The sequence below is a fragment of the Chaetodon trifascialis genome, chromosome 1 (genome assembly GCF_039877785.1).
Source record: "Chaetodon trifascialis isolate fChaTrf1 chromosome 1, fChaTrf1.hap1, whole genome shotgun sequence".
In the NCBI taxonomy this organism is placed as follows: Eukaryota; Metazoa; Chordata; class Actinopteri; order Chaetodontiformes; family Chaetodontidae; genus Chaetodon; species Chaetodon trifascialis.
In genome coordinates, this window is record NC_092056.1 from 24,367,314 (window position 1) to 24,394,070 (window position 26,757).

General features: G+C 43.3%; 2 protein-coding genes across 4 annotated transcripts in view; one reads left to right on the forward strand and one right to left on the reverse strand.

The window, feature by feature from the left end:
- The first annotated feature begins 11,484 nt into the window (after nt 1–11,484).
- On the forward strand, nt 11,485–19,583 carry brd7 (bromodomain containing 7). The gene is made up of 17 exons (XM_070959886.1): nt 11,485–11,593; nt 11,969–12,162; nt 12,255–12,348; nt 12,435–12,492; nt 12,664–12,808; nt 13,415–13,525; nt 13,869–14,038; nt 14,857–14,971; nt 15,194–15,269; nt 15,623–15,730; nt 15,815–15,950; nt 16,750–16,855; nt 16,975–17,022; nt 17,781–17,868; nt 18,481–18,624; nt 19,170–19,310; nt 19,420–19,583. Exons 1-17 carry the CDS (start codon nt 11,545–11,547, stop codon nt 19,479–19,481), a joined length of 1,845 nt encoding a protein of 614 aa, XP_070815987.1. The 5' UTR covers nt 11,485–11,544; the 3' UTR covers nt 19,482–19,583.
- A 111-nt stretch (nt 19,584–19,694) lies between these two features.
- Nucleotides 19,695–26,757, reverse strand: part of adcy7 (adenylate cyclase 7) — a 59,095-nt gene continuing 52,032 nt past the window's right edge. For all 3 annotated transcript variants that reach the window (XM_070959551.1, XM_070959469.1, XM_070959643.1), the window contains 10 exons: nt 25,710–25,847; nt 25,445–25,552; nt 24,804–25,000; nt 24,561–24,669; nt 24,183–24,341; nt 23,787–23,933; nt 23,417–23,524; nt 23,159–23,273; nt 21,410–21,534; nt 19,695–20,923 (listed from right to left, as the gene is read on the reverse strand). In XM_070959551.1, the coding sequence (XP_070815652.1) occupies nt 20,777–20,923; nt 21,410–21,534; nt 23,159–23,273; nt 23,417–23,524; nt 23,787–23,933; nt 24,183–24,341; nt 24,561–24,669; nt 24,804–25,000; nt 25,445–25,552; nt 25,710–25,847 (1,353 nt within the window). In that variant the 3' untranslated portion in view covers nt 19,695–20,776. The remainder of the gene's footprint in view (nt 20,924–21,409; nt 21,535–23,158; nt 23,274–23,416; nt 23,525–23,786; nt 23,934–24,182; nt 24,342–24,560; nt 24,670–24,803; nt 25,001–25,444; nt 25,553–25,709; nt 25,848–26,757) is intronic.

Genomic DNA, 26,757 nt, shown 5'->3' on the forward strand with positions numbered 1-26,757 from the left:
TACACAACTCTTGAATGGCTTTTGTATCCCCAGCTGGGCGTGGGGAGGAGAGGAATCTGGCGGAGCTAAAAGTGAAACAGCAGCTGACACCCAGACATTTTATGCTGCCCTAACTCCAAACCAGAGCTTTATGGACACATCCCTCATCTGCAGAGGACTCAGGCTAATGTTGATTTATGAGATTAACTCCTTGTTGTGTCCACTAGATCTTTTAGCTTTTGTATCACATCATTGCTGAAGTGGCTGTTTTGACAGTTTTATGGAATAAAAAGTGCAGTGAATGCAAATGACTTAAAGCTATTTAGGATGTTTACTTTGTGGTGTGGCACTCATTACTGGACTCATATACCTTTGTTAGGAGCAATACTGAGGTCCACATTGAACTGTTCAGGTGTTTTGTTTACATGAAATACAATAATTTCTTTAACAGAACTGAGAGTCCATAGCAGCTCCGCATAGGGGTGCCTTAAGCTAAATGCTAACAGCATGTTAACATTCGCTCCGAGATTACAATGTTTACCATGTTCACAATCTCACTTTAGTGCACAGCACATAAACAGTACAAACTAGGACATTTCAGTGTTTTACAGATATTTGTCAGGACTCGGGACACCCAGCTTGAAACCAGGACAATGCTGGACGAGCTACGATGTCTGGTCAGCTTATCTCAGGCAGAGCAATGCCTTGAGCTAAATGCTAAGTCAGCATGCTAACATTCTCTCAATGACTAACATGCTGATGATAAGCAGGTATAATACTTAGGTTCACCTTCTTGGTTTAGCATGTTAGCATGCTAACATTTAAAATTTAACAAAAAAACAAAGTACAGATGAGGCTTATGGGAACGTCATTAGTTTTGCAGTTGTTAGACAAATTCAAATTTTGACCTAGTGAAAAATTAACAAGATTATAAATTATTACAATCTATCCTGAAGGGAACAGAACAATCTGCAGCTGTGTCACAGTAATCCATTACTGAGACATTTCGCTAAAAACAAAAGTGTGAAGTAAGTGGTGGCACTAGAAAAACAGTCCGGGGATAGACTTTTTGATCAATTTTTAATTCTGAAATATTTGAACCATTTTTCATTTTCCCACTCCTTTAGATGTCAGAAGTTTCTGTTGGCTTTTCTTAATCAGTATGAAATAAAACATCAGCAATTCCTACAGTTGTTATTAACATCAAAAATAAACACTGACTGGTGGAAGACTCTCTCCAAAATAGATGGAAAAAAAGAGACGTTTCCTGCCACTCAAATATAAAAAGCAGCAGCATCTGAAGCATTTCACTTTAAGAGGATTCAGCAATGGCAGGCAAGGTTAATCCATATCAGAGCGAGAATCCCATTAATTGCAACAGATACACTATGTCACCAAGACAAAAGCCTGTATGGGTGCAGAGGCAGGCTGACAAATACAAAGTCGGTGGACCTTCATATACACAGACAGGATTGTTATGTAAAAAAATAAAAATAAAAATAGTGCTGTATTGGTCACAATTCATATTTATCTCATACACTCATGTAGTAATTAATTGATTGGAGTGAAATTGGGTTGTTAAGTTCTGTGATTTTAAGCATTGCATTTCCATGATTTAGTCTACTTAGCCTGGTTGTTTCTCTTTCCTTTGCTGCACAACTCTGTGGTTTTACACCCTGAAAAGGACAGATAGCATAGCACTGTCTGTATTCCCTGAAAATGTGAGCCATTACCAGCTTTGACAGGCCTACACAGTCCACTGGCCTGTCAGAAAAAAACAGGCAAATGTGTTTAAATGGAGAGTATCTTGGTTATCCTGAGAGCAGCAAACAAATCCCCCAGCTTTGGAGCTGAGTGAGGGTCTGCAGACTATGACTGATCCATACTCGCTCCACTGAACCTGTCCATGCTGCACACTCCGAGTAAACTCAAGAAGGCCTTCAGGGACCTGCTAGCTGTCCAGGTTCCTCATGACACTGTGTCAGGAAGGCTCTAGACTGTGACCGAAATGGTCACATATGCAACCATTTTTGAGATGGTTGCATTAGTGTGAGTTGTCCAATCTGGAAGAAACATTGCGCCCTCACAGTTATAGATAGAGCAGTTCTAGACCCACTGTTTTAGATATGCAAGATTAAAGGACAAATGAAAATGGCTCATGCCAGTGTTGGGATTTACAGCAAAACTATATCAGGTGTAATCAATAGATACATACATTGGGCTCTATTTTCGATTCCGCCACCAGCGCGGCACAGGCTGCATACCCCGCGCAGTGGTATTTTCGTGCAGTGCAGGCAGGTTTTGGTAAACCGAGGCGTACAGAGGTGCGCCAGGATGGGCGTTGCAGAGCAGTCGGGGGAGGTGTCGGCATAATCAGCCGGCGGATTTGGATTTTCGTTCCATTTCGGTCTGCGCCGGTGGCGCAAAAGTGCGCTGAAAGCTCGCCACCCCAGACCTGGTCAACTCTGTGTGCCAGCGGCGCACCGCTGGGCAAGTGGATTTTCGTAAACCGGTGGAGTCGTGCGTCACCAATACCTCACAGGCAGGTTTCCACAGTGTCTGGCATTTCACTGCGATCAATAATTAGCAACAGCCACGATTCAGTGCAATTATCTGAGTCAGCGCATACAGTCAGACCTAAATTTATATATTTTGATCAGTATCTCACATGACCACGTCACAAGTGCGTTCGGTACGCGTAATGGTTACTCACCCTGACCGAATGTACACAGGTGAAACAGGGATGCAAGCTAATCAATTAACATCGCTGTGCCAACCAGAAACAGCCGTGGCATCCTACAGAGCATATATACTGCATCCATCTCAGAGCACTCGAGAGACAGAGAGAGACAGACACATGGAAAAACGTAAGTGATGATCGTTGTCCGCTATTACCCACGTCATTTCATTCCAAATACAAATGTAATCACTGTAATGCTTAACGTTATCTACAAAGAGGAGGAGGAGGAGGAGGAGGCCGAGGATTTACCATCTCAGTTCCTCATATTTAGACATGAGTGACATCAGTCTCCTCCTGGGAGACGTTTGGGCGTTGGACACTTTCCTGCGTGGGCTCAGTCATCCTCGAAACTTGACAAGCGCCTTGCCAGCGGCATTTTTAAAGGTGAGACGAGGAGCTGATGTGATTGGTGAAGATTGGACTCGGCTGTGTCAAACCCACTCCACGCCTTCTCCAGTCCCTCTTTCTGAGTTGCGCCGCTGGATGGGACTGAGATGAGAAGGGGGAGGAGATGCGCCGGTGGCGCAGTGCACGAAGATACCAAAGTCTGCGTTGCTACGCCCCATCGGCGAAGCGGATCTGACTTTGCGCCACGTCTGGAATCGAAAACAGAGCCCATTTTCTCATTTCAGATCATCCAAAGACAGATCATAGTGAGAAAAAACTGAATGTCTCTGATAATCATATCCATGGTGGTGGAGCTTAGGCCACAATGATAGCAACCGATCACTCGTTCAAAGCATTAATGGTGAATCATAAATAATTTCCATGCATAAGCCTGCTTAATGTTCTGTGATTTGATGAGTTTTCTATGGTGTAATCTGTGACCACATTCTACTAATAAATGAAATGAAATGCCAAAAATGATACACGCAATTTGGTTATTTGGCTCTAAATATCTGTTATAGTCTAGCAAGACTGGTTATGGTGGCTAGGCTAACAATAGCTGTGTTAGCTAAGGTTAGCTCTAACATTAGCTTTGGAAACATCATCAAGGATAGATTAAATTACTTAACTGTCATTTCAACGCACATCCTAGCAACAGAAAGGATGAGGGGAAATGTATATATTCCTTTATTTACAGTGTCATGTTGTGCGACATTGTCAATTAAGACAGAAAAATACAGTTGGTCTGGAACTGGGAAAAAAAGAGGTGCGACCAAATCATGTGCTGTGCAGGCTAATGGACTTTTCACCCACAGGATGACTGTTTGGCTGGACCCCAGTGTTTCCTAGAAAGTAAATGGACATATTGTGCTATTGATATTGGTGCTGTCAGGCATCAATCATTATCAAGGAGGAGATGTGAACCTGCAGTGCACTGAGATGTCACTAAAGCAAGAATTGATTAGTCCAAATTAAAGGATGTGGCTCCTTCCTGGGTGATAAATGAATGCAGCAAAGTGCGACAAAGAACTGAGTTCTTCTGATTAATGCTCCGGCTGTCAGCAAGCGCCAGGCCTGACTGGCACATCAAAGCCACCAAAAACACAAGGAGCTGGTGGCATTTCCAACAAAAAAAAAGCACAATCTTCATCCTTCCTCCATCATCACTAACTTTACCCCATACTCAGCACTGACCATTTCGTCTGAATTGAGTCACACTCAATGGGGGAGAAGAGCTTTGAAAATAACTCTTTATCTGTGTGTTGCTGTTTTTCAGGGAACACAAAAGGACTGACTGGACCATTTATCTGTAGATTCTTTAAAAGAAAAAGAAAGGCAAAGAAAAAAGGCGAGCCTACCTGATGTTTTCTCTCCCTCTCTTTTTTTCATGAGGTGCTGTCTGTGCCTGCAGTCCCTTTATCTGCCTTTCATTAGCGCCTCGCTCGCCCTCTTAGTAGGGCGGGTGTCTGGGAGACAGTCACTTTCTCTCAGCCTGTGATGTTTCTGCAGATTACAGAGGGCCTTTGAAGCCACTGCACTCCTCATTGCCAGGGCCTCAGACAGGCCCATGCCATCTGTCAGATTGACGGCAAAGTAGCGGAATGGGGCTGAGACACCCTCTGTTGATCCACACTTTTGTCTTTTATGTGTCACATTTGGATGTCGTGTGAAAGCCACACCTTTGTAATCTGCTGCTGGCACCCGCCTGAAACACCGGCCTCCACAGCACACAAATACACACACCCACAGACAGGAGCGAATAATGGTTCTCCGTAATTACTCTTACCTGTGGGCATCAGTCTCTAAATGAGACAATTATTGTCATGCCCTCACAGTGATCTCTGGTTTCCTCCCACTTTTCCAAGGTCCTGGAAATGACTGTCATGTGGGTCTTTTTATGCCTAACCAGTGGGAAGGATGTGATTGTTCATGAGCTTGGGAGACTGTATGGTTGTCTGTTGCAGACTGAACAACCAGCCACCAGCAGCTTGAGGTTTACTTTAAGTTTTGAATCATAGAAAAAACTGCTAAACTGCTAATCACCTCTCTCACTGTTGCTATGTCTGCTTCATTCTAGCAAAGCACATTTGCAGTTTATAATGACAATGATGGCACATTTACCACTTAAAATTCTTAATTTCTTTTCATTTGAGACAGATACTGAGAGGCTTCTGATTTCTAGACGATTTTATCAGCTATATTGATCTAATTAAGCTAACGTTCCACGAGCTGGTGACAAATACTGTCACCAGCAGACATTTAAATGTTTCTAATCAACTTATTATGATTTTTGGAATGCTGTAAAAGAGGTCTTATGCACTTGATGGCGACATACTTGATATCGTGCTAAAAGATGGAAGCTAAAGCTGCGTGTCCCAAACAAGAAGTCAGTCTCCTCTCCAGTCGAACATGCACATAGAAGACATGAAAATAAAGAAAGAGTGTCGTTCTTGGATTACACAGTAGTGTCAGCCACGATAAGTATGATAAGGAAAAATATGCTACTTCACTCTTGGACAAGTAAGACAGAGGTTATATTTAATATTTATTGCTTGTTTCACTTTTAAAATAAAGGCTTTTAGGATGAGGGAACTTATGTTTGGCGAATGCAACGTTAGCATCGCTGGAGCTATACCATCCAGGACCGGCTTTTACATAAAAATACCATAGTGGATGTGCTAGTTGTGCTGGGCTTTGTTGAATGTTACCTATTACACCACAAAATAACATAGTCTGAAATGCTATTTGACTTCGCTAGTTTTTCTCTTCCGTCTCAGGTTTTGGTGAGGCTACAATAAGACGTCGCACTCCGAACTCTTTATATACAGAGTATCACTCTCACAGAACCACGTAAATCCAAAGCCTAATAGGCCTGTCTGGCTATGTTACAGTTTCTAAACTATGATTATAATGATGATATGGTCTATCGCTGTTCAGGGAAGCTTGACATGCAGACAAGAACACGACACAAACAATCCACTTGGGACTTAGTTACCACTTAGTTAGCACTTAGATACTTGCGAGAAATGCAGTTTTGTATTGAAATTATTTTAGCCGCAGGGTTCTTCCAACTGTTATTTTTCTGAATTAGAATGAAAAGGGAGAAAAAATGCTAATAGAAGTTTTCATCAGGAGTTGTGTTGTTTTCAGGGGGCGACGGGCTAAGAAGGATGACAGCTGAGATAGCCTACCTTGTTTAGAAGGACCCAGCTTCACCCGTTTTTGGGGAAGGAGGGGTCCCTGATAAACCTCTGAAGGAGAGCAAGATTAGAGGCAGCGCATTTCCACCTCAAACGGTGCCTCTCCCTGTGTTGAGATGATAAATTCTCATTGAGTTTCCAAAGACCATTTCCCAGTGGCTGTCTTTCAATTTATATGAACTTTTCAAACAGCTAAGGATCTGACGGAGGATCGTCACCGAGCTCGCAGGCTTTTAACACATCTCCCCTGTGTATTTTTCCCACCCCAGGACCACTGTCTTCAGAGGTTTGGGGAGAATAAAGGCTCAGATCAACAGAAATCAGCAGTGCAACCCACCCTACCCCCATGCATGTCCTATCACACATGCTCATCCTCACACACACAAACACATAGTTGCAAATTTATGATGCATGTAAGCATTTTGATGTGTGTGCTCCGTGAAAATGCACGCACAGACAACTGCCAACAAGCATCCCCTGTAGAGTCACACATCAGACCAGCCTCCTTAAAAAAATCTCCCATTGTAATGGGGTTTTCAAAAACAGAATAATACATTAAGCACCTTAAAGCAGAGGGTGACGTCAAACTACAAAAACATTAAGCAAGCCCAATGAAATATACATAAGAGTAAATGGATCAGAGACTTCTGCGGCTCACAATTATAGAAGGCAGATGCTCAGACAAACACTTTCACTAACCTCAGTAAGGTGCCCTGTTGGCTCAGTGGTCCAAGATGCTTGCAGTGAAGCCATGATGTTCTGGTTTTGACTCTATATCTCCACTGGACTTATCATCATGGGTATTTTCTGGCCTTGTGTATCAGGTTATTGCAGCATGCGATCAACCCAGACCTTCATCCACAGATCCTTTGTGGGATGTCAGAGAACCACAGGACTGGAACATCATGGAGACAGTGGTGAGCTGTAAAAACTGATCATCAAAGCCACGCACAAGAGTGTATTTGTTGCAGATAAAAATAGAATTATCATACACACAATACTTTGACAGGAATGAGTGATTGATGCTCAAAGATGTTGCCATGACAGACTGGCAGACGGGAGAAAAACACTGAGGCAGAATGATTGGCTTCTGCTCTTTGATGTTTCTGTCTGACTTACCCGTGATGGCTGGTTACATCTTCAAAACCGTTCTGCGTTGACAGTTGTAATGACCCCAAACATTTCATCTGTCATATCTGAGCAGCACTCTGACAACTTGCAGTGAAAAGAAAATACTTGTGTGACCAAACTTCATGCCATATTCTTATATCCATCAATATAGGGAGAGGTTATTCATTTGCATTTGTCAGAGGTTTTAAATGTTGATGTAATTACCCAAAGTAACTTTAAAATCCAAGTTTTCAGAATGCAAATGTGGAGGCCACGAAACTTCAACAAATGATGCAACAAATATTCACATGGAAACACATTTTTGTGTTGTGTATGAACTGTTTAAATAAATCAAGGCAAAGTTAATTTCTGATAACCTTCATCAAGTGCAAGCGCAGACAGACGATAATAGAGCGTGTAGATATGCGACAGCCACTGGCATTTAAAAATGATGTAAAAGGTTAACCCAGCATGAAGTCAGAGAAACTCTGATTTAACATCACTCCGTGTTATTTTAGAGCAGCTCAAACTGAATTCTTCCAGCATATTAAAAAATGTAAAATGACCATAGTGCTCTGGCTCAGTGACATCCAAACAGCACATTTTATGTCAAACACCGGTTCAGTCGAACCATGTGCAAGACAGATAAACTGCTCAAAGCCAGCCTTTATGTACGCCTGTTTGTATTTTTGTTTGTGTGTATGTGGAGAGACCAAACATCCCAGCTCCATCCAGTCCACAGAGTGGGAAGCGGTTTCCCATGGTTCTGCTGGGATGCCTCTTTCATGTGGAAACAGTCTCTGGGTCCCTTTAGCCCTCTGTTGTGACAGAGGATAATGAAATTCACAACATCTGCCATTTGTTAGCCCTGTTTGGTGTAACTGATCTCCTTTTAATCCATGGACTTCCAACGCGTGTGCAGCTCCACAGCTGGAATGAAGCAGATGGATCCCACGGCCTCTCTGGGGCTGCAGGGGCTGGCCTGCGGCTGGCATGCATCCTGCCCTTCCCCTCCTCAGGACCGAGACACAGAGGCACATTACTACTGCTTTCTTGTAATGAAGGCGCTCGATGGATTCAAGCTTGTTCACCTGTTATCCTGAATTGCTCTCTAGACAATGCTTATGCTTATGATGTGTGTGTAAAAGTATACTTAACCTTATGGGATTTGCTTCTTCATGGGAACTAAAGTCACTCTATTTCCTGCTTACTTGGTAGTATCAAACACACCACCATACCCACACTCTGAATTTGAATAATTACAGAAAAGTTTTCTAAGTTCAACTTTTAAGCAGGACTTATCAACACTTTAATGTCAGCAGTGGATAAAATGCCTCTGTATGTTCTTATTGAGGACCCCACAGAGAATGATCACTCAGCTCTGCACTTACCCTCACCTTTGCACACAAACTGCACCTGTTTTTAGTGAAAAAGCTCTGATAATCCCACCATATGCTACCTGCCGAGCACCAAACGGCAGTCAAACAAAGTTAGTGACTAGCTGGTGAACATAGTGGCAGAGCCAGACATTTCCCTCAGGAGTTGGTGGAAACCAAAACAGAGCGAAAAGGAGCGTGAACGTTAGACATGCATTCATCAGGTGGACACAAGCCTGTCCCCAAATGAATACCAATGCTTCATATTTACTGGATGTTTGATTAGGCAGCTGTTGACTGACAAAATAGCTTGTTTCCACCAACACCAAGGAGCCAAAAGTCAGTTACTACAGGTTTAAGGATGTATAGAACTTCCACAATACACAAAATAAATCAGCAGCTTTTTCTTTGTGTGTCACTATCTTAAAAGTATGAACAAGGCTTTTGTTGAGGAAGAGCAAAGAAGAAAAAAAAAACACTTCCTCTCTTGCAGGTTGCAGGCATATTATCAGGGCACTATTTCTCTGATCCTTGAATTCCATAGATAAAATGTTGGCCTTGTAATTGAAGCTTTCTCTTTTTTGACATCAGTTAGTAATCACATCGGTATGTAAAGGGTGTACTACGGTGCTGGTATTTCTCAACACAGATCAGGAGATAATTTGTTGGAGATGGGTTTGCTTGGATAGGAGTCTCAAATATCAACAGAGTGTCAGACTCACCTCTCCATCTGGAGGTAGAAATGGCTGAAATGGTGGATTCAGTCAGTCTTCATTCCTTTCAAACCTTCTGCCCCCATCCTTTACCCTCTTCATAAAACCTGGAATGTGCTTCAAAGAATGCACACTATCTTTCCTCCATGAATAAAACATCTGTCATTCATCAGCCAGTACAATATGTGCCGATTTAACAGCATCACAGCTCTGCAAGGCAGGGAAGCTCCAGACTGCACCGTGTCCTACGGATCCCAAGTATAACTGAGTATCATTTGTCTCCCTTTGGAGCTTAATCTGGTTTATTTAAGAAAGCTTCAAGTCAAGTCCAATAGCATCTTCTACATATGCTCTATGAATCACTTGTCTTGTGTTCTTCTTTGACAAAAAATCAGAAACCAAAAGGGAGAAAATTTTGTTTTACGTTCCATTTTCATGAGGGCGATTCATTTGACAGAACACACTTAGACGCCCGTCTACGATGATGAAGACCTTAAGAGAAGAGAAATGAGTGTCGGTATAGAAAGTACACCAGCATGAATTTGCCCCAAAGTATGAATACCACGCTGACTGGTAGAACTCTCATTTTACCTGACAAAAAAAAAAAAGTTGTCCCAAGATTCATCACAGGATTTAACGTCATGTGCAAGCAAATTCTCTGGAAAACATGAGAGTGCATGCTGCTTTGCAGCACAAGTGCAGCTTTCATTACATCGGCCTGGCTCTGGTTTAAAAAGTCAGATAATGAGCAGAAAGCAATGAGATGCAAATTATGTTGGAAGACAGTGTTTGCAAGGGCGGGTAATACAAGCAATCTTTTCTGTCAGCTCCAAACAAAAACAGGAGTTTACAGACTTCATGTTCAACTGACGACCACAGTGGAGAATTGATTGAAGTCTTGAGAGAAGACCTGAATCATGGGGGCTTAAAGAAGAGTCCCAAGAGCATATACCCACCGTTGATGGAGCAGACACTGACGCTTCAGTCTCAGGCTTCACCGTGTCATTGGGAGGTCAAAATGAAAATGCTTTTTTCGTTTTTCATTCAGTCCAGGTGTAATGTTGTCAATGGTGGAATGTAACTAAGTACATTTGCTCAAGTACTGCACTTCAGGACATTTTTGAGGTACTTGTACTTCACTCAGGTTTTCATTTTGTGCTATTTTATATTCCTCCTCCACTATATTTCAGAGGCAAATACTGTACTTTTTACTCCACTGAATTATTCTGACAGCTTTAGGTACAATGTAGATGGAAATTTTTTATACAGAGCATGCATGAATCAGATAATAAATTAAGATGTATTATTACAGATACAACTATATTAAAGTGATGATGAACACATCAATGCATTCTAATTCTAACTATAATATATACTATTGTGAAATAGACCATTCTGCATAATGAGGACTACTTGTCATACTTCATGTATAGTGGGGCTGATATGCACACTGAGAGGCTGCAAAGAGAAGTGATTTTGGACTATGCAAAAGCAATCATGCGAGTTCCTTCAATCTTATAATTGAGGAAGGATTACTTAGAACTACGTTTGCATTTTGAGGCTTTCAGTGTACTTCAGTTTTGTTGGGGGAAAGAAACGTCCTCTCCCACTGTACCTGAAGTCACTTTTTATTTTCACCTTGTGCTGCTTGATCTTGAAGTGTTTTTCAGTGATTGAAGTCACTTTAGAAAAAGTTTTGTATTAATTTTTCTGATTATTTTCACAGTTTTGCACAATGTTTATGTGTGCACTCTCCTCTCCAAATGGTCCATAATGCAGGCTGACAGCTACATTTCATCACATCAGTGTGGTACTCACCGGAGGAGGAAGGTTTGCAGCGTTTGGGCCAGGGTCGAATTCAATGCTAAGCTTACTTCGCCTCCTACCGGCGATATGGGGCGCCGTATCACCTCGCTCACCGCCCCACCGGTAGGTGGCGCTGGAGGCCCGCGGCGCTCTTCGCTGTTACCCCTGTTGTGTTTCCGCTAGCACAGAGATCAGAGGGTGAGACCTGCCGGTGCCAGATTAAAACACAAACAATGGGCAAGAAACACAAAAAACACAAGTCCGAAAAACACGGATATGAAGGTAATTGATTTGCAGATTGTTCAAGAATTTATCCAGTTGAACGATTTACTGATTTGTTTTTAAACGCATAAGATGGAACCATTGATTTCGCGCTTGTTAGTCCGACCATAGTAGACCATAATTTAGCCGATTAGCTATCGCTCCTCTGCACTAGCTACCCGGTTAAGTGTGTTTCCTACATGTTTCTGTCAGTATGTCACGAGTCGGTGTGAATACAGGAGCTGGTTTATATAGAAGATACTGCATTAGCTGTAAGTTCAGCACTACTGCGCCCGCCTGGTAAGCTAACGGTTAGCGGCTATTGTTTCCCTCAGCTCGGACGTCTGTCAGTCACGGTTAGCTCGATAATGCTTTTTGCTGACTTGGTTTCTGCAGAGTACGGAGAGAGACCCCTGAAGTTGGTGCTGAAAGTGTCTGGAAACGAAGTGACGACGGGAAGCTCGAGTCGGGACACTTTTTACGACGAACAGCCGGCGGAATATGACAAACCCAAGGACAAGAAGAAGAAAAAGAAGAAGGATAAAGAGAGGAGCTTAGGGTCACCAGAGGATGACAAAGGAAAGAAAAAGGTAACGTCGCTGTCCCCTTCGTCTCGATGGGATAGTAATGATGTTTGGATAGAAAGTCCGCATGTTAGACTTAATATTCGTTTTGTAATTAGATGACAAAGAAAAAGAAAGGACCGGATGGAGATGGAGACGAGGACCGAGAACAGAGCCGGACTCCCATCCGCTCAGAGCTGGATAAGCTTGAAGGTGCTGTCACATTTCATCCTGCTCACTGTGTGTATGAGCACTTTTACTCAGATCTGTCCTTCATGCTTTCTTATTCCTCCTCACAGAAAAGGAACAGACTCCTCTGCAGGAAGCTTTGAACCAGCTCATCAGGCAGCTTCAGAGGTGCAGCATCCATCATTTGTTGAAAGGAGATAATTGTGTAACTGCTTGTTCATTTATCAGCAGAAAGTTTCCCAGCAGTGATTTTGATTATATTACTGACCCTTAGCCCTTCTTCTTCCCTCTGTCTACAGTAAAGTTGCTGCATGACGTGTGTGTGTGTTTTCCCTGTAGGAAAGATCCCAGTGCATTCTTCTCGTTTCCGGTGACAGACCTCATTGCTCCTGGCTACTCTTCCATTATTAAACGGCCAATGGACTTCAGTACAATGAAGGACAAAGTGAAGAAAGAGTGCTACCAGTCATTGGATGAACTCAAGGTATCTGTCTGTATTACACACACAGCAGGGTAATCCCAAATAAACAGAGATGATCCGAGCCTATCCTAAAGGTTAGTATCTGGGCCTCTCCAGTTATATTTTAATGGATTGGACTTGGCTAAATAAAGTCAGATCCTTTCTTTTCTGGAGTCTGTCACCCTCAGCCTGCAGGGCCAGTCCAACACAATGAGACATTTTATCTTTATCTACTCATTTATTCTCCCAGTTAAACGCTCACTCGTATCGTATTAATAATTTAAGATGAGCAACATGGTAGTTTTGCACCAGGACCTAAAGCATTTGGATCAATAAAGTGTGTCACATTCAACAGTCTACACCTGCTGTTTGTCAGATACACTTAATCGACATTTAGGTGAATAGAATTATTGGCTCAGACTCACCAGATACCCAATATTAAAGGACTTTAGTTGGGATTTGATCTAAACAAAACTTTATCAGGACAATCCAACATTGATCATGTTGGGTTAATGTCAAAATACACTCAAAAGCACTTGCATAGAGACTTAAAGTACAATGAAGCCATAGAGTTGTCATGTAGACCAGGATTATACATCCCTCAATGTTTTTTTTCTGTGTGTGTTGCAGGTTGACTTCAGGATCATGTGTGAAAATGCCATGATTTACAACAAACCTGAGACGATTTACCACAAAGCGGCTCGAAAACTGTTACACTCTGGAATGAAGATCTTAAGCCAGGTATGAAGCAGAGGATTCAGAAGAAGACTCCTTGAAGGAACCATAGCGACTGCCCGGGACTGTCCTGTTAGTTTATTGTGATGACAGTTTGTCTCTTTAGAATTTAAAATATGTGTTAATGCAGAAAATCTTGCCAGGCTGTTTGTGTCAGTATACAGTGATGATTAGTGACACAGTGCTTTGCTGTAGTGCAACAGATGGGGGCAGCAGATAGCCTCAAAACTCTCTCAGACTGAACACGCTGCATCATCAGCACTACCAACAGGTTTATCAGCCACATTGTTTTCTCTGTCCTGATTCTGAGGGAAAGAAATAGATACAGTTTTATTTTTCTTTCCAATAGGAAAGGCTGGAGAGCCTGAAGCAGAGCATAGAGTTCATGTCCGGCCTCGACCCTTCTGCCAAACAGCCAGGGAAGTCTGAGGAACAAGGGGGCACCAGCCTGGACCAGAGCAAAGAGAGACCCAGCACCACAGACACCAGCGAGAGCTCCCAGGGACCCAGCACCCCCAGGTTCTTCAATGTTTCCTATGTTTCCTCAAGTCACAGCCCTACAACACTGCGGTGTCGCAGCTCTCGAGCCAGGAGTGCCCAGATTTCAATGAGAGGAAGTAGAATAATAACCACGACAATGGATTAACGACTTGAATCTCTTGAAGTGTCATATTTTACATTATTCTAAAGTTAGTTCAAGTAAGGTGACATGAGTGAACCAATCAAGAAATGGCCAAAAGCTGATCTTGAGCAGCCACCTCTTGGTTCGCCAGAAGCAAAAAATGCAGCGCTTTGGAAACAGTTCCCCACTTTTTCAGAGCACGCGGTCGGATTCTGTGGGTTTGTTCCCCTCTGACACCAAAGTGAGTCAGTTTTCCACTGAGAGGCTGCAGGCTGAGAATGCGAGGAATGCCTCGCAGCATGCTGGGTCTTGTTTCCTCTCATGGCTGTACATCTTTTAAATCAGCGCTGTTGCCAAGTGATGTAACAACCAGACGATTAAAGTCACGTGTCCGTCATGACTCACCGCAGAGGAACAGCCGAGAAACCTTGACTGTGCTGTGCTTCATTCAACTGCTTTTACCTTCATTATTACAACAGAAGACACTGTGTATAGAATCTAGATGGCGTTTCCTGGCATCAGCAAAATGCTTCCAGGTAGATTATCTGAGGAATCAAAGTCGAATGTAGGCGTTTTATGAACAGAAGCGCTTGCTCCTCTCCCTGCAGTGTTTTGCTGCTGCGTACATGCTTTTTATTCTTGCTACAAAGGAAAAACCTTTCCCTTTATGTCAAAGTGTCTCATCTGCGGTCTGTCAATTGTGTTTCATTTGCAGACAGGACAGGGACTCCAAGGACGAAGCGGCAAAGGCGGAGAAAGAGCTTGAGGAAATCCGCAAGGTTATCGAGGAGTCTGGAGGAAAGCTGTCCAACAGAGTGCTGCACTGTGATGTGAGCAAGCAGGGTCGAACTCAGGGCCTGTTTTGTCCACTATTAATTATATCATGACTGACTGCTCTTTCACAATGATGTCATGAAAAGTATTTAGTTTTAGGGCTGGTTTAGACGTCTAATCTTCTGCAGGTCCATCCCAAATGTTAAACCACAACACCATCATTTCTCATCCTGAAAGGGTTTCTTTTTATGGGTGTTAATCGTTTGTTTGTTGTGTAGTTGGAGTTTGGGAGGCGGAAGTCTGACGGCTCCACCACTCTGGCCATCCTCAACCCAGCAGATCCATCAGTGGGAGGCGAGTCCATCTGGAGCCCAGATAGAGCTGAGATGCTTAGTCATTCAGTTGATCAACAGAAAATGAAAAGGAACTGTTAAGATAATCGAATCTTAATGAGAAGTCAGTAAAAGATTCACTCATTCCAGCGTTGGTAATGTGACTGTTTGCTCAGCCTTCACTGGTTTTAAGCTGAACATCTCTGGATCGCTGGACAAAAACAACAATGTGCAGACCTTGAACTTTTCACTAGTTTTCAGATTTTTATGGAGAAAAGAGTTAACAAACTGATCCGTAATGAAAATAAAAGTTGCAGATCTTGAATGAGTTAAATGAAATGAAGAGAGAACTAAAGTGAGTGTGTCCTGCTGCAGATGCTGGTTACTGTCCTGTGAAACTGGGCATGATGTCCAATCGGCTGCAGAGTGGTGTGAACACCCTGCAGGGCTTCAGGGAGGACAAGAGGAACAGGATTACTCAAGGTACTGTCCTGCTCCAGCCGTCTGTTTCTGCACATTGCTAATAGCAGCTTTCGTGAGCGATAACGAGCCGATAACTCTCCACAGTGTCCTACATCAGCTACGGCCCGTTCACCTCCTACGCACCCACCTATGACTCCAGCTTCGCTAACATCAGCAAGGAGGATTCTGACCTTATCTATTCCTCTTATGGCGAGGAGTCCAGTCTGCAGGGCTCAGACAGGTATGTGCAGCATGATCACAAATGCACTCCAGCTCTGCAGCATTTACGCAAAATGTCACATGAGGCATTCCTGGCTGACTGCGTTCCAGATGTTTCTCTGTTTCACTGCGGGCATCCAGTCAGGAGGTCAGCTGTGGACTGGGCCTCATTCTGACTTCGAGCCATCAATCCTCACTCTGCGGTTTCATCTTCTGTCTGTTGTGTATAATTATCTCCTGCTGCTCTGCTACACAACACTCATGACACCCGTAGTTCGCTGTATCTCCACCAACAATGTTCATGACTGCTTTGAAAGCTTTGTGTGGTCTGCGCTCGTGAGCTCCTGAGTGTCTGTGCTCAGGCTAAGCATTAAAGCTGACTGGATGATTTGTGTTGAGAACAAAGTGAGGAATTCAGTCAACTAATCTTGTAAACATTGGTATTCAGACACAGAGTTGAAATGCTTTGTTTCTCTACTTAAGTGTGTTGTTTATTATTCGTCTTTAACACGAGTGCCTATCTCCCTGAATGCTTTCATCTTTCTTTCTGCTTGCAGGCATTCATCTTGTGTGAGGCTGTCATGTAGTGTGCCTCATAAGATGTGTGTACGAGTGTGTTTAGTTTGCCGTTGTACTCTGGTCTGTTGTGTCCCCAAGCCTTCAAGTGGCTTCATGAAAAAGCTCAATTTGACTGTCTCTCAGCAGAGTCGAGATTCACTTCTCATTATTTTTGGCCAAGGAAGTGATTCTGATTTTCACCCCGCTGCTGCTTCAAGGACAATAGTGGTAAATGTTTGTGTGTGTGTGTGTTTGTTTGGCAGCTTGTCAGAGTCCCTGGCCAAATCAGATGAGTATGTGTACAAACTGGCAGACAATCTTCTGGATGCACTGACCAACGGAGAGCATTCAAAAACCCTGAAGGAGACAGTAAGCGCCTGCTGTGACATCTTAACTGATCCATGTTGCTACTGTCTTAAACTGCACAGGATCACAGAGCATCAGCTGACTGAACGGGATGTGTTTTTGTGTTGTTTTTGCTTGTCCAGCAGGTGGTGGAGGCAACAAATACAGCAGAAGACAAGAATGTTATGGAGGTGAGAGTTTGTACAAATCTGGAGCTGATACCCAGAAAGAAGTCAGTCCTCAGTGATCAACAGCTTCTGCTGCTCGTGTGTCCCAATGTATAGTACAAGAAACAGACATCAAGTTCATAATGAGAAATATCAGCATGTGCTACATAATGGAAAACCGGAGCCGTTCATCAGTGCTGGGTATGATGAAGAGGGCGCCCTGCCGTGCTGCTGACGGGTGCAGCACGTGTTCTTGCATTACACCTCGTGGACAATTCAGTGCATTTTGTCATTATAGGCAGCCCCCACAGAAGGTTGCTGCGTCAACCAGCTGTGTCAACATAGCAGGGGCCTGCCTTTGCCTGTGATCTGTCCGCGCATGGAAAGAACATTTCCCTTCCCATCGCAACGGCACTGCTCACTCAGGGCTCGCTGCTGGAGAATCTGGAGAGGCCCCATGTTTTCGTCCATTGCCTGCTGGCTGCATGGCTGAATCGCTTCTCAGAGCAGCAGAGGAAACCACAGCACAGGCCCCTCCACCAGGCACACAGCAACCCTCTGTCCTGCCTGTTTGCTGTTTTTGGCCGCACTCCAGTTTACTCTCATCCCCTGCCCGGGTGTGTGCAGCTTTTCATTAGGTTTGATTTTATGGGAACGAAGAAGCAGCGTGACTAAAGAGGCTTCAAAAGGCCTGGATGTTCCCTGGATGCATCAGCTGTCTGCTGTGGAATGTAGTTTTCTAATCTGACTAAATATGTTGCTTCCCTCCTCGTCTCTTGTAGGTAGCTGAACCCGAAGCGTCCAGCTGCAACAGGCTCGACTTCCTGTTCTCTGCTGCAGGTCTGGGGATGACTGAGGAGCTCTCTGGGGGTAAAATGTCTTGACTAAATTTCATTACAAATTAGCCTATCAGTTAAAAAGAAAATATCAGGGAATCTGCAGGTATGCAAAGCCTTTAACAACAATGAGTTTAGTTCCCTTAAAACAGGCCTCAGTAAGTATTTAAAACAGAAAAACATTGTCAACTCCACAGTAACAATTGTGTCTTTCGACAATTAAACTGCACAGCTGAAAAAACTGCCCACTCATGGAAGATCCTGGGTCTGATCAGCCCAGCCCAGAGAGCAGGCCACTGATCTGTGCCAGCCCTGACGGAACAGAGACATTCACAATTACACTCTAAATGCAGTTGCCATTGACGTCATTTAAAACAAAACAAAAAATCAAAAGCAGTTAGACAGCCATTGAGCCATTTGGCATCCCATTATGTATCCTCTTAAGATCTTTAGTAGCCGATTGAAGTCTGTTCTTTCCCCCTCCGTGCTCTCAGATATTAACATAAGAGTAAGGAGTCCACATCAGGGTTGAGAAAGAGAGGCTGTATTGTGTTCATGTGTAAGCGAGGACAGGAGGGGTTACCACAAGGTAACCGGAGGAACCCAAAAGAAGCATTATCTGCATATGTGTCATCTTCTATCACAGAGGCCCTTCACTTCCAGCAGAAATTGGACGAGACTACAAAGCTCCTGCATGACTTGGAGGAAGCACAGAAGGAGCGTCTGAGTGCCAAGCAGCCACCGAACATGATTTGCTTGCTGGCCCCGACTGCGAAGGAGATGGAGCTTGGTGAGAGTCTCTCAGTGCATGGGCCCCTTTGTTCCTCCACTCAAGCTGCCGACACCTGCTGTAGACCCCTAACAACACTCCATTTACCTCTTCACCAGCCGTCCTACACAGATGTGGTTTCTCTTTCAGCGTCACAGTTAGACAGTGATGTGCTTCAAATCACCAACATTGACCTACCTCATTCACAGAAATGGACTCTTAAATTCAGTTTTCTTAATTTGGTGTAGTGTGTGATGAGGATTTGTTTTGTGTAGTTAATGTTTGCACTCCCCAGAGGAAGTGTCAGAATAACCAGTGCTGGTGTCTTTTCCTTAGATGTTATGTCGGTTAAGCTATCACAACCACTCGCCATGCCTGTATGATAAATATGAAGGCACAGACGGCAAGTGGTTAGCATGACTTAGCACAAAGACTGAGACCACAGCTAGCTTTAGCTGTTACTTGTATCTTGTTTGTTAAATCAGTACAGAAAACAATGCAAATAACACAAAGTCTTCTATCATTTCTCGTCTTGAATGTTTCTTTTTGGCTCTTCCTGTCTGCAGCTGAGAAGGTGACGGGGAACTTAGCTGAGCTGACGGGTCAAGTGGCCCCGGGTGATGTCAGCAGCGTCTATGGCATCAGGAGGGCCATGGGCATCGCTCTACCTCCAGAGCCACCTGAGCCTTTCATTGACCTCACCACAGGTAAATATCTTAATACATATTTGGGATGTAAAGTGTGAATTTCAACTTACAAACACAGAGTTTTGGAACATTTTAACTTATCTAACGTTCTACTTTTCAATGTTTTCAGTGCAGCAGATGGCTGAGCCAATGGAAACCTTGTCCAGTTATCAGGATACATTCACTGCGTAACTAAATTCCACCCACTCTTACAGTTGAATAACTTAAGTTTTGTGTAAAAGGTGCTTTTTGTGTGACATTTGTATGAATTCCAATTAATAAATCTCTTTTTTATATACACCCTTGCTCTTATGAACAATTGTTTGGCAGACTTACGAAAACATTTATTACATTCTGTAACTGTACAAAATTCAAGGTCACATTTGTTCACATAAAGGCCAATACATTATTATTCTTATTATGTAACCACAATTACAGACAAGATGATGGTCTCAAAAGATAAGGCCACGAGACAAATCAAGTTTTCAAAGACACAGCAAGCTTTCCAGATCAGTTCAGGTGATCATCTGAGCTGAAGCCAGAAAAACATTCACAGCAGGGAGGTTGTTAGATCACACAGAAGCTGAGACACCGAGGAGAGCGTCGCAGGTTTCCCTCATTGCAGCATATATGGGGACAAGCGGCAACACTTTAACAGATTACATACATACAGCACATAGATTTGTCCATCTCCTCATGGAACGTAGCAATATGTTGTTATATATGTAATATTAAACTGTTGTTACTCAGGCCAAACGACACAGCTGGAACCTAGATGATGTTCACATCACCTGAACCTCAACCTCTGGTGCAGTCAAAGGTGTTGAGGATTCAGTAACTAGGATTTGCAGCACGGACAGAGCAAAACTTACTACTTTTCATCACGTGAATATGTCTTAAAGAAAGGAGCACAAAAAGAGATATCCTGTCGTCTATACAGCCTGCTTCTGATACCGAAACAGCTCACAGATGTCATGCTCATTACACAGTAACCGAGCAGCGTGCCCACTCCCTCTCACACAGGAAAACCTGGTGGGTTTCCAATTAGGATCCAAACAGAATCCACTGTTTTGTTTTTAAAGGACCGGGGAGGTCTTCAAAAATCACAGAACTATATTTGGCATTAGTACAATACACGTTTCTTTCTATCACAAACAACATCTAAGATAAAGACAAAAAAAGTACAAAAGAGAACGATCACTGGACGTAAATGTGTTCATGAATAGCAAAAGATGGCGATTGTACAAACTGATCATCTCCACACCATTCTGATCTGTCCAACAGGCTCCAGAGTAGAGTTGATTTATTTTGACATCCACCACATGGCGAGGCAGCACTTCCTCTACGTCCTTAATATGCAGCAACATCACAGGAACACAGCTGTACAGTCAGCTCTGTCTCAACACTTGTGGCGCACAGGAGTCTATAAACTCTTGACTTGTGTACATGAGTCTGTCTCCAGCTCTGCTGGCTGTGGCAGCCTGGCCTCAGCTCAGCCCCATACCCTGCTGCTTGCTCATGTCAGTACACACAAAGAAGGTTTTCAGCTCCCCTTTCCCCTTCACGTTGATGAATCCTCGACACTCGCACGAGTAGCCCAGCTTCTGCAGCACATCGGATGTTTCCTCTGTGACCTGGAAGGAGACACAGAACGCATTACACACAACTGCTGCTAAGAAAACGACCAAAAGTCCAGTTTGAACAGCAAATGTAGAATGTTTTTTGTGTTTTATTGCCAAATGGACAGATTTAAAACCACATCTGGAGTCCCAAAATGCACTGTCAGAATGCCCCTGCAGCAAAAGTAACATCTGCCTTCTCTTACTGAACTCATGTATTCATTTATTCATAACTTTGTTATGACAGAGTTATTTGTAGCTACAGTAGGGCAGTGCCATCAGCAAACTAATTCAAGTAGTTTCTCAAAGTTAAATCACAAAAATTGCTTCAAATCCACATAAGTTTGATACAAAGAGCAAAAAAGTGCAATTGCAGCAGAAAAGCATAGGTATGACTGGCTCAGAATGGAAATGGGATCTTTCTAAATCCAGCCATGATCGTATTGAGATCTGATGTCACCATTTCACCTTTAAGAACACCAGGTGAAATGCTGAACGTACCTGGATCTTTCCAAGCTCTCCCGTGCTCTCCATCCTGCTGGCTACGTTCACTGTGTTGCCCCAGATGTCATACTGAGGTTTCCTCGCCCCGATTACTCCAGCTATCACTGGGCCGTGATTGATGCCTGTGGAAAAACAACAAGGTTAGCTCTGTGTTTTCTGACACATTTGCACTATGTTCAGAATTTGCAGAGAAAGCAGTGTAGAAATAAAGCACAGGATGAATTAAGATTCAGGCAGAAAAATTAGTCATCCATCGACAGACCTCTGGTTGCACACTGGCTCAATGTTGTTAGATTGCTGTCATTTTTTGTCAAGGACATTAATCAGCAAAGCAAATATCCTGAGTGGCCCACAACTATTCAAGTCAGTCTAACACAGGGTTGAAAAAGCATTGGACAATGCTGTAGCTGTTCTGAAGGAGATATCAGACACAATGCAAACATTACATCAAGTGTTCCTGAGAGCCCAGACAGCAGGTACAGAGAGTTTGAATGTTTGACAGCTCATCGCATAAAGTGCTTAACTCACATTAGAAAAATCAAAGTAATAAGTCCCTGAGGACATTTGCATTTACATTTGGAAACCCTCTAAAACCTCTTAACATTTTACAGCAGGCCAGTAAGTGAGAACGTTGATAGAGGGAAGAGCAATGTTCCTCTTACAAATGAAAAGTCATAACAACTAAAACCTTTCTCAGCTCAGTAGATTCAGTGGTCATGCAGCGACAGCCTTTCTCTGCCTGGTATGACCAGAAGCTTATGGTTACTAATGTTTAGATAGGTACTGCTGTGTAACTGGCTGGTACTGAGTCACTTCTCTGACTTCTCTTCTCTATTTGTTCTACTGTTACACAATGATTTAGCCTTACCCTCCATCATCCTGTACTTGTCATTTGTGGCCACAGTGGCCGCTGTTCAGCACGTTACACCGACTGGCTTTCAGGCAGGAATGTTAATTAGAGAAGGAGTGGAGAACATCTTAGCTTTATTCAGTTTAAAAGGTGCAATTTCACCTTGAATTTGATCGCAGTGAAATAATTTCACACCTGGAGAAGCCAAGATGTCACACGCTGAATAGTTAAAAGCTTTGTGAAACCGGCAGCAGAGGAATCACAAAGGTATGATGCTGCCAATCAAAGAAAAAGTCTGTGCCAAACTGCTTTTCATAAAGTTAGTGGACTTTGTCTCAAAGTTACAAGGTGTTTAGACACAGACGCTGATAAGGACAGCATTCTGTTAAAGAAGGTTTATACCACTCAGAGCAAAGTCTCAGTGTTTATGTTTTTATCTTCCTTGAAATGTAAATGTTTGAATCAAAACTTTTTATCCACGAGTCAGCCTGTGTGGGAATAACCGTGTCAGGGCTGCAGACACAACAGACACAGGTTAAGGTTTCTAAGACACTCGACAACTCGTCTCTTTCCGTGGTTTGAGTATGACATTTATATACAGGGGACTACAAAGCAGATGCTCCACATGTCTCTCACAGGTTACAGTGCATTAGCTTATTAAGATGGGTTCACTCTGGTAAGGCAGGCTTATCTTCTACACCTACCTATTACATTCCTGAGTGCAACATGACAACACAATAACTAAGTCAGCGAAGGCCACTGCTCTCATGTACCGTGTAACCAAGGAGACCTGTTGGGTTATTGTGTCGGCCCTAACAGGGCTGGACTAAGTGCTGCGCAGCATTCAGTCAATGAAAGGTTTATGCTGAAGCCGACAGGCGGCTGAGCACACTCACCCACACGCAGCCTGAAACTATTGAAGGAATGTCTGTTGATGCCATCCAACTTGCCAATGAGAGCGATGGCAAACTCCACCACAATCCCAATCTGGGCCTGCTGCCTTTCTATGTCCTGGAAGAACAGACCATTCAACAACCTCATTATGACTGCTTCAAGCTTTGTTTTTGCGACAAGTCAAAACATGTGTCGATGGCTTGCTAAGAAACGGCCAACAAAGCCAACGTGATCCTGTTCTAAAGCAGCAGCTCTTCCACCTGATTGTTCTCCTGACCAGGTGTCCCACTAAGCCCCGCAGCAGCCATGTAAGTGCTGCCAATTGTCTTGATCTTCTCCACACCGCTGAACTTCGGTTTGGACAGGAGCTGTCGGGTCAGAGAAAGACAAAGAGTGTGATCAATTACAGTATTTGTTCCTGATTCTTAAGCATGAGTTTAGCTACTGTACTGTTCAGCCCAATCGCCAGGGTTACATTTGGAACTGGAATGAGTGCATAAACACAGCTGCCTATGACAGATTGGGGCTTTAAAGACACACCTGTCATGAATCATGGAGAAGTGCTTGGGAAACAGATTTAGGGATGAGGGTGAAACACAGGTTTTTCTCGTCCCTCTTTGCCTTACTGACCTCATCAAAGTCAGCGATGATCTCATTCAGGAGCCTCAGGCATTCCAGGCCCTCCTTGTTGATATCACACTCGGTGTAAAATTCTTTGAAATCCGGCACTGAGGCGAACATCACACACACACAGTCATAGGACTTGTAGTAGAGGTCCTGCCAGGAACAAACCCAACAGTATAAAGTTACTGGTTGACCCAGGAGGAGACTGGGACTGTTAGGCCCCTTCTATTGATAACATAAGGCCCAGTCTCTCTAATGCGGATACATTTTGAGAATTTACCTTTCCACTGGTGAATGCTGAATACAGTGAGCCCCTGATCATGATACAGGATGAATTGAGGTTTACCAAATTCCCATCAGGGCATCCTTCTCAGCAAAGAAACAGATCGAGTGAAGCCTCACCTCATTCTTTTTATTCTCCCCTACAAACAGCGCTGCCACGTGGGCTGGAAGCACATTCTCCAGCAGCAGGCGGTTCAGGTTCTCCCTCGTCTCGATCTCGTCCTGCTCTGTGCGGTTCTTATACTTTAGCAGGAAGTCCTGGCGGAAGCAGGACTCGTTCTAGCAGGCACAAACACAGTGAGGTGAAGGAAAACATGACTTATTGCTGCCATGTTGATTTAATCATTCAAACTTCATTTTATAATTGCTGGATGGCAGGGACAGACAAATATACACAGCTATATCTTCACCAAAAAATTGTTTATAACATGAACATGTGTGGGGTGTGAGGGATAAAAATGGGAACAAATCTGAAAGGGACAGAGTGATGAAGATTACCTGCTGTGAGATGATGAGCATAGTGACCAGGAACAGGGTGATATATATGCAGCTCATCACCTGGGGGTGTTTCACCAGGCCTATGGATCTCAGGATGGATGCATCCTCTCTGTAACCACAGTTTCATTTTTGATTATTCTGTGCAAGCATGAAATTTAGAAATGTAATGTCTTCTTCAGCACTGATGGATGGTATGGTCATAATTGGTGCTTGCTCTGATACACTTTCCACATTCAGGCCCACCTGCTGCAGTTCCAGCTGCTAGAGAAGTGAAAATAGAGGACCTTTCCATAGGCCACGAAGAGTGCCCCCTTGGTGCTGAGGATGATGATGTAGTATGCTGCCGAGGCCAGGGTGAGGAAGAGCACTTTGAGCTCAAAGCTTACACGGAGGAAGACTCCACATGCAATGAGCGATAGGATACAGCAGTACACAGAGTACTGAGGGGGAAAAAGGCGAGGGATGGTATTAGACCATGTTCAAATAACAGCTAGCAACCACTCTAGTGCCAATCCCTATTTAGCACTTATTAGCAGTATGCAAACAATTTCTAAAATGTTTTATAACACATTATCCTGTAGTTGTAAGCAGAGAAAAGGATTTTTAGGTCTTTATTAATGTATCTGTCAATAACTATTACTTCTGTGAAGCATCTGTTAATAGTGTATGAACAGAAAATTAATAATTGACAATATTATCTCACTGTTGTAATTTGGTCAAAATATACATTCATATTCACAAATCCACTCTCCTGACATTGTGCCCTCTCTGTTGCTCCATTAAACACCCATCAGGACTATATCTCTTTGATCCAGTCTGATATAGAAAAAACAATACATTTTACCATGTAATTACTGTCTATGGGTAACAAATCCATCACTCACAGGCAGGTAGAAGAGATCTCCCTCTAATTCTTGCTCACGGGAAAAATTTGCTGTAGCCAGGTCAGAAATATCACTGGAACATTCTGTGTCACTTGTCTGAATGAAGCACTGCAGGGGGATAAAAAAGATTTGACTGACAAGCAACCGCTGGACAGCATGCTTTCAAGCTCGGCATGGCAGCTCTGAAGTGTGGCACGGCTAGAAATAGCAGAGTGTATAAATAATAACCCCTCTCTTGACACTCAGCATGTCAGTGTAGTCTCACCAGGTTGAACACTGCTAAGACAATGATGACCGTAGTAGTGATGGCGGCCAGAGGGAGGCGCACACACGGCTTCTTAACCACCGCCTCCGACACAGCTGGCAGCCACTGGCACCTCGACAGCTTCTCTGGAAACAGGCGCTGCGGGGAATAAAGACAAGTAACATGAGGAAAGCCACAAACAGGTATGACAAGCAGAGGCATTCATCTTCAGACATCGTGTGTGAGTCAGTAGGTTAGATATAGAAAGCTACAGCGCAGTGAATGCAAGGGATAACCTCCATGACATGTCTCCAGACTGACACTGGCTAACTGTGCCACAGTGACCCTTGCCCTTGCCTTTATTTAGCCAAATGCTCGCCACATTTGTGTTACATTTTTGACCTACGAAGCTCTTACAGTTGTTAAGTGAAGAATGCATTATGGAACACTAAAACAATAATTTCATGTTTGCATGAACATGAAAAACACCTGGTCAAATACAAGAACTTTTTTCTGATGAATACTGCAGTTTAACAGAAACCGTTGTTTACCTCACACACCACCTGACCCAGAATGTATTTATTTTGAGATTCAAACTTCATTCCTTGACCTTGGAAAACATTGCCACAATCTCACCACAAGTTTATTAGCACACAACCTCTCTACAATTTTGTTCTTAATTTAAAAATTCTCATCTGTGCAATGCTTGGTTGATAATACAGCCCAAATACTGGAGACTAAGCTTACAGAAGGCTTCTGACAGATGGTAAGTAACACTGCATTTTTCTTGAAAGCCTGCTGCATTCTGCTGTATTTGTCTTGTGTGGCCTTCATAAAACAAAAATCTAAAAATCTCTAACAAATTTCACATTTCATTTTTACTTTACAAAACACAAAGAAATAAAATTAGCTGAATAAGTCTTTAGAGCAAACACACTTGTGAGTCATACACACACTATGTGGGTCAGGACCAGGACAACATTATACAGTCTGGAACATTAGCACGTGTTGCTGGACAAACGACAGCTCTTTCACACTGAGCTGCATCCAGTGAGGGATGAGAGGCTGC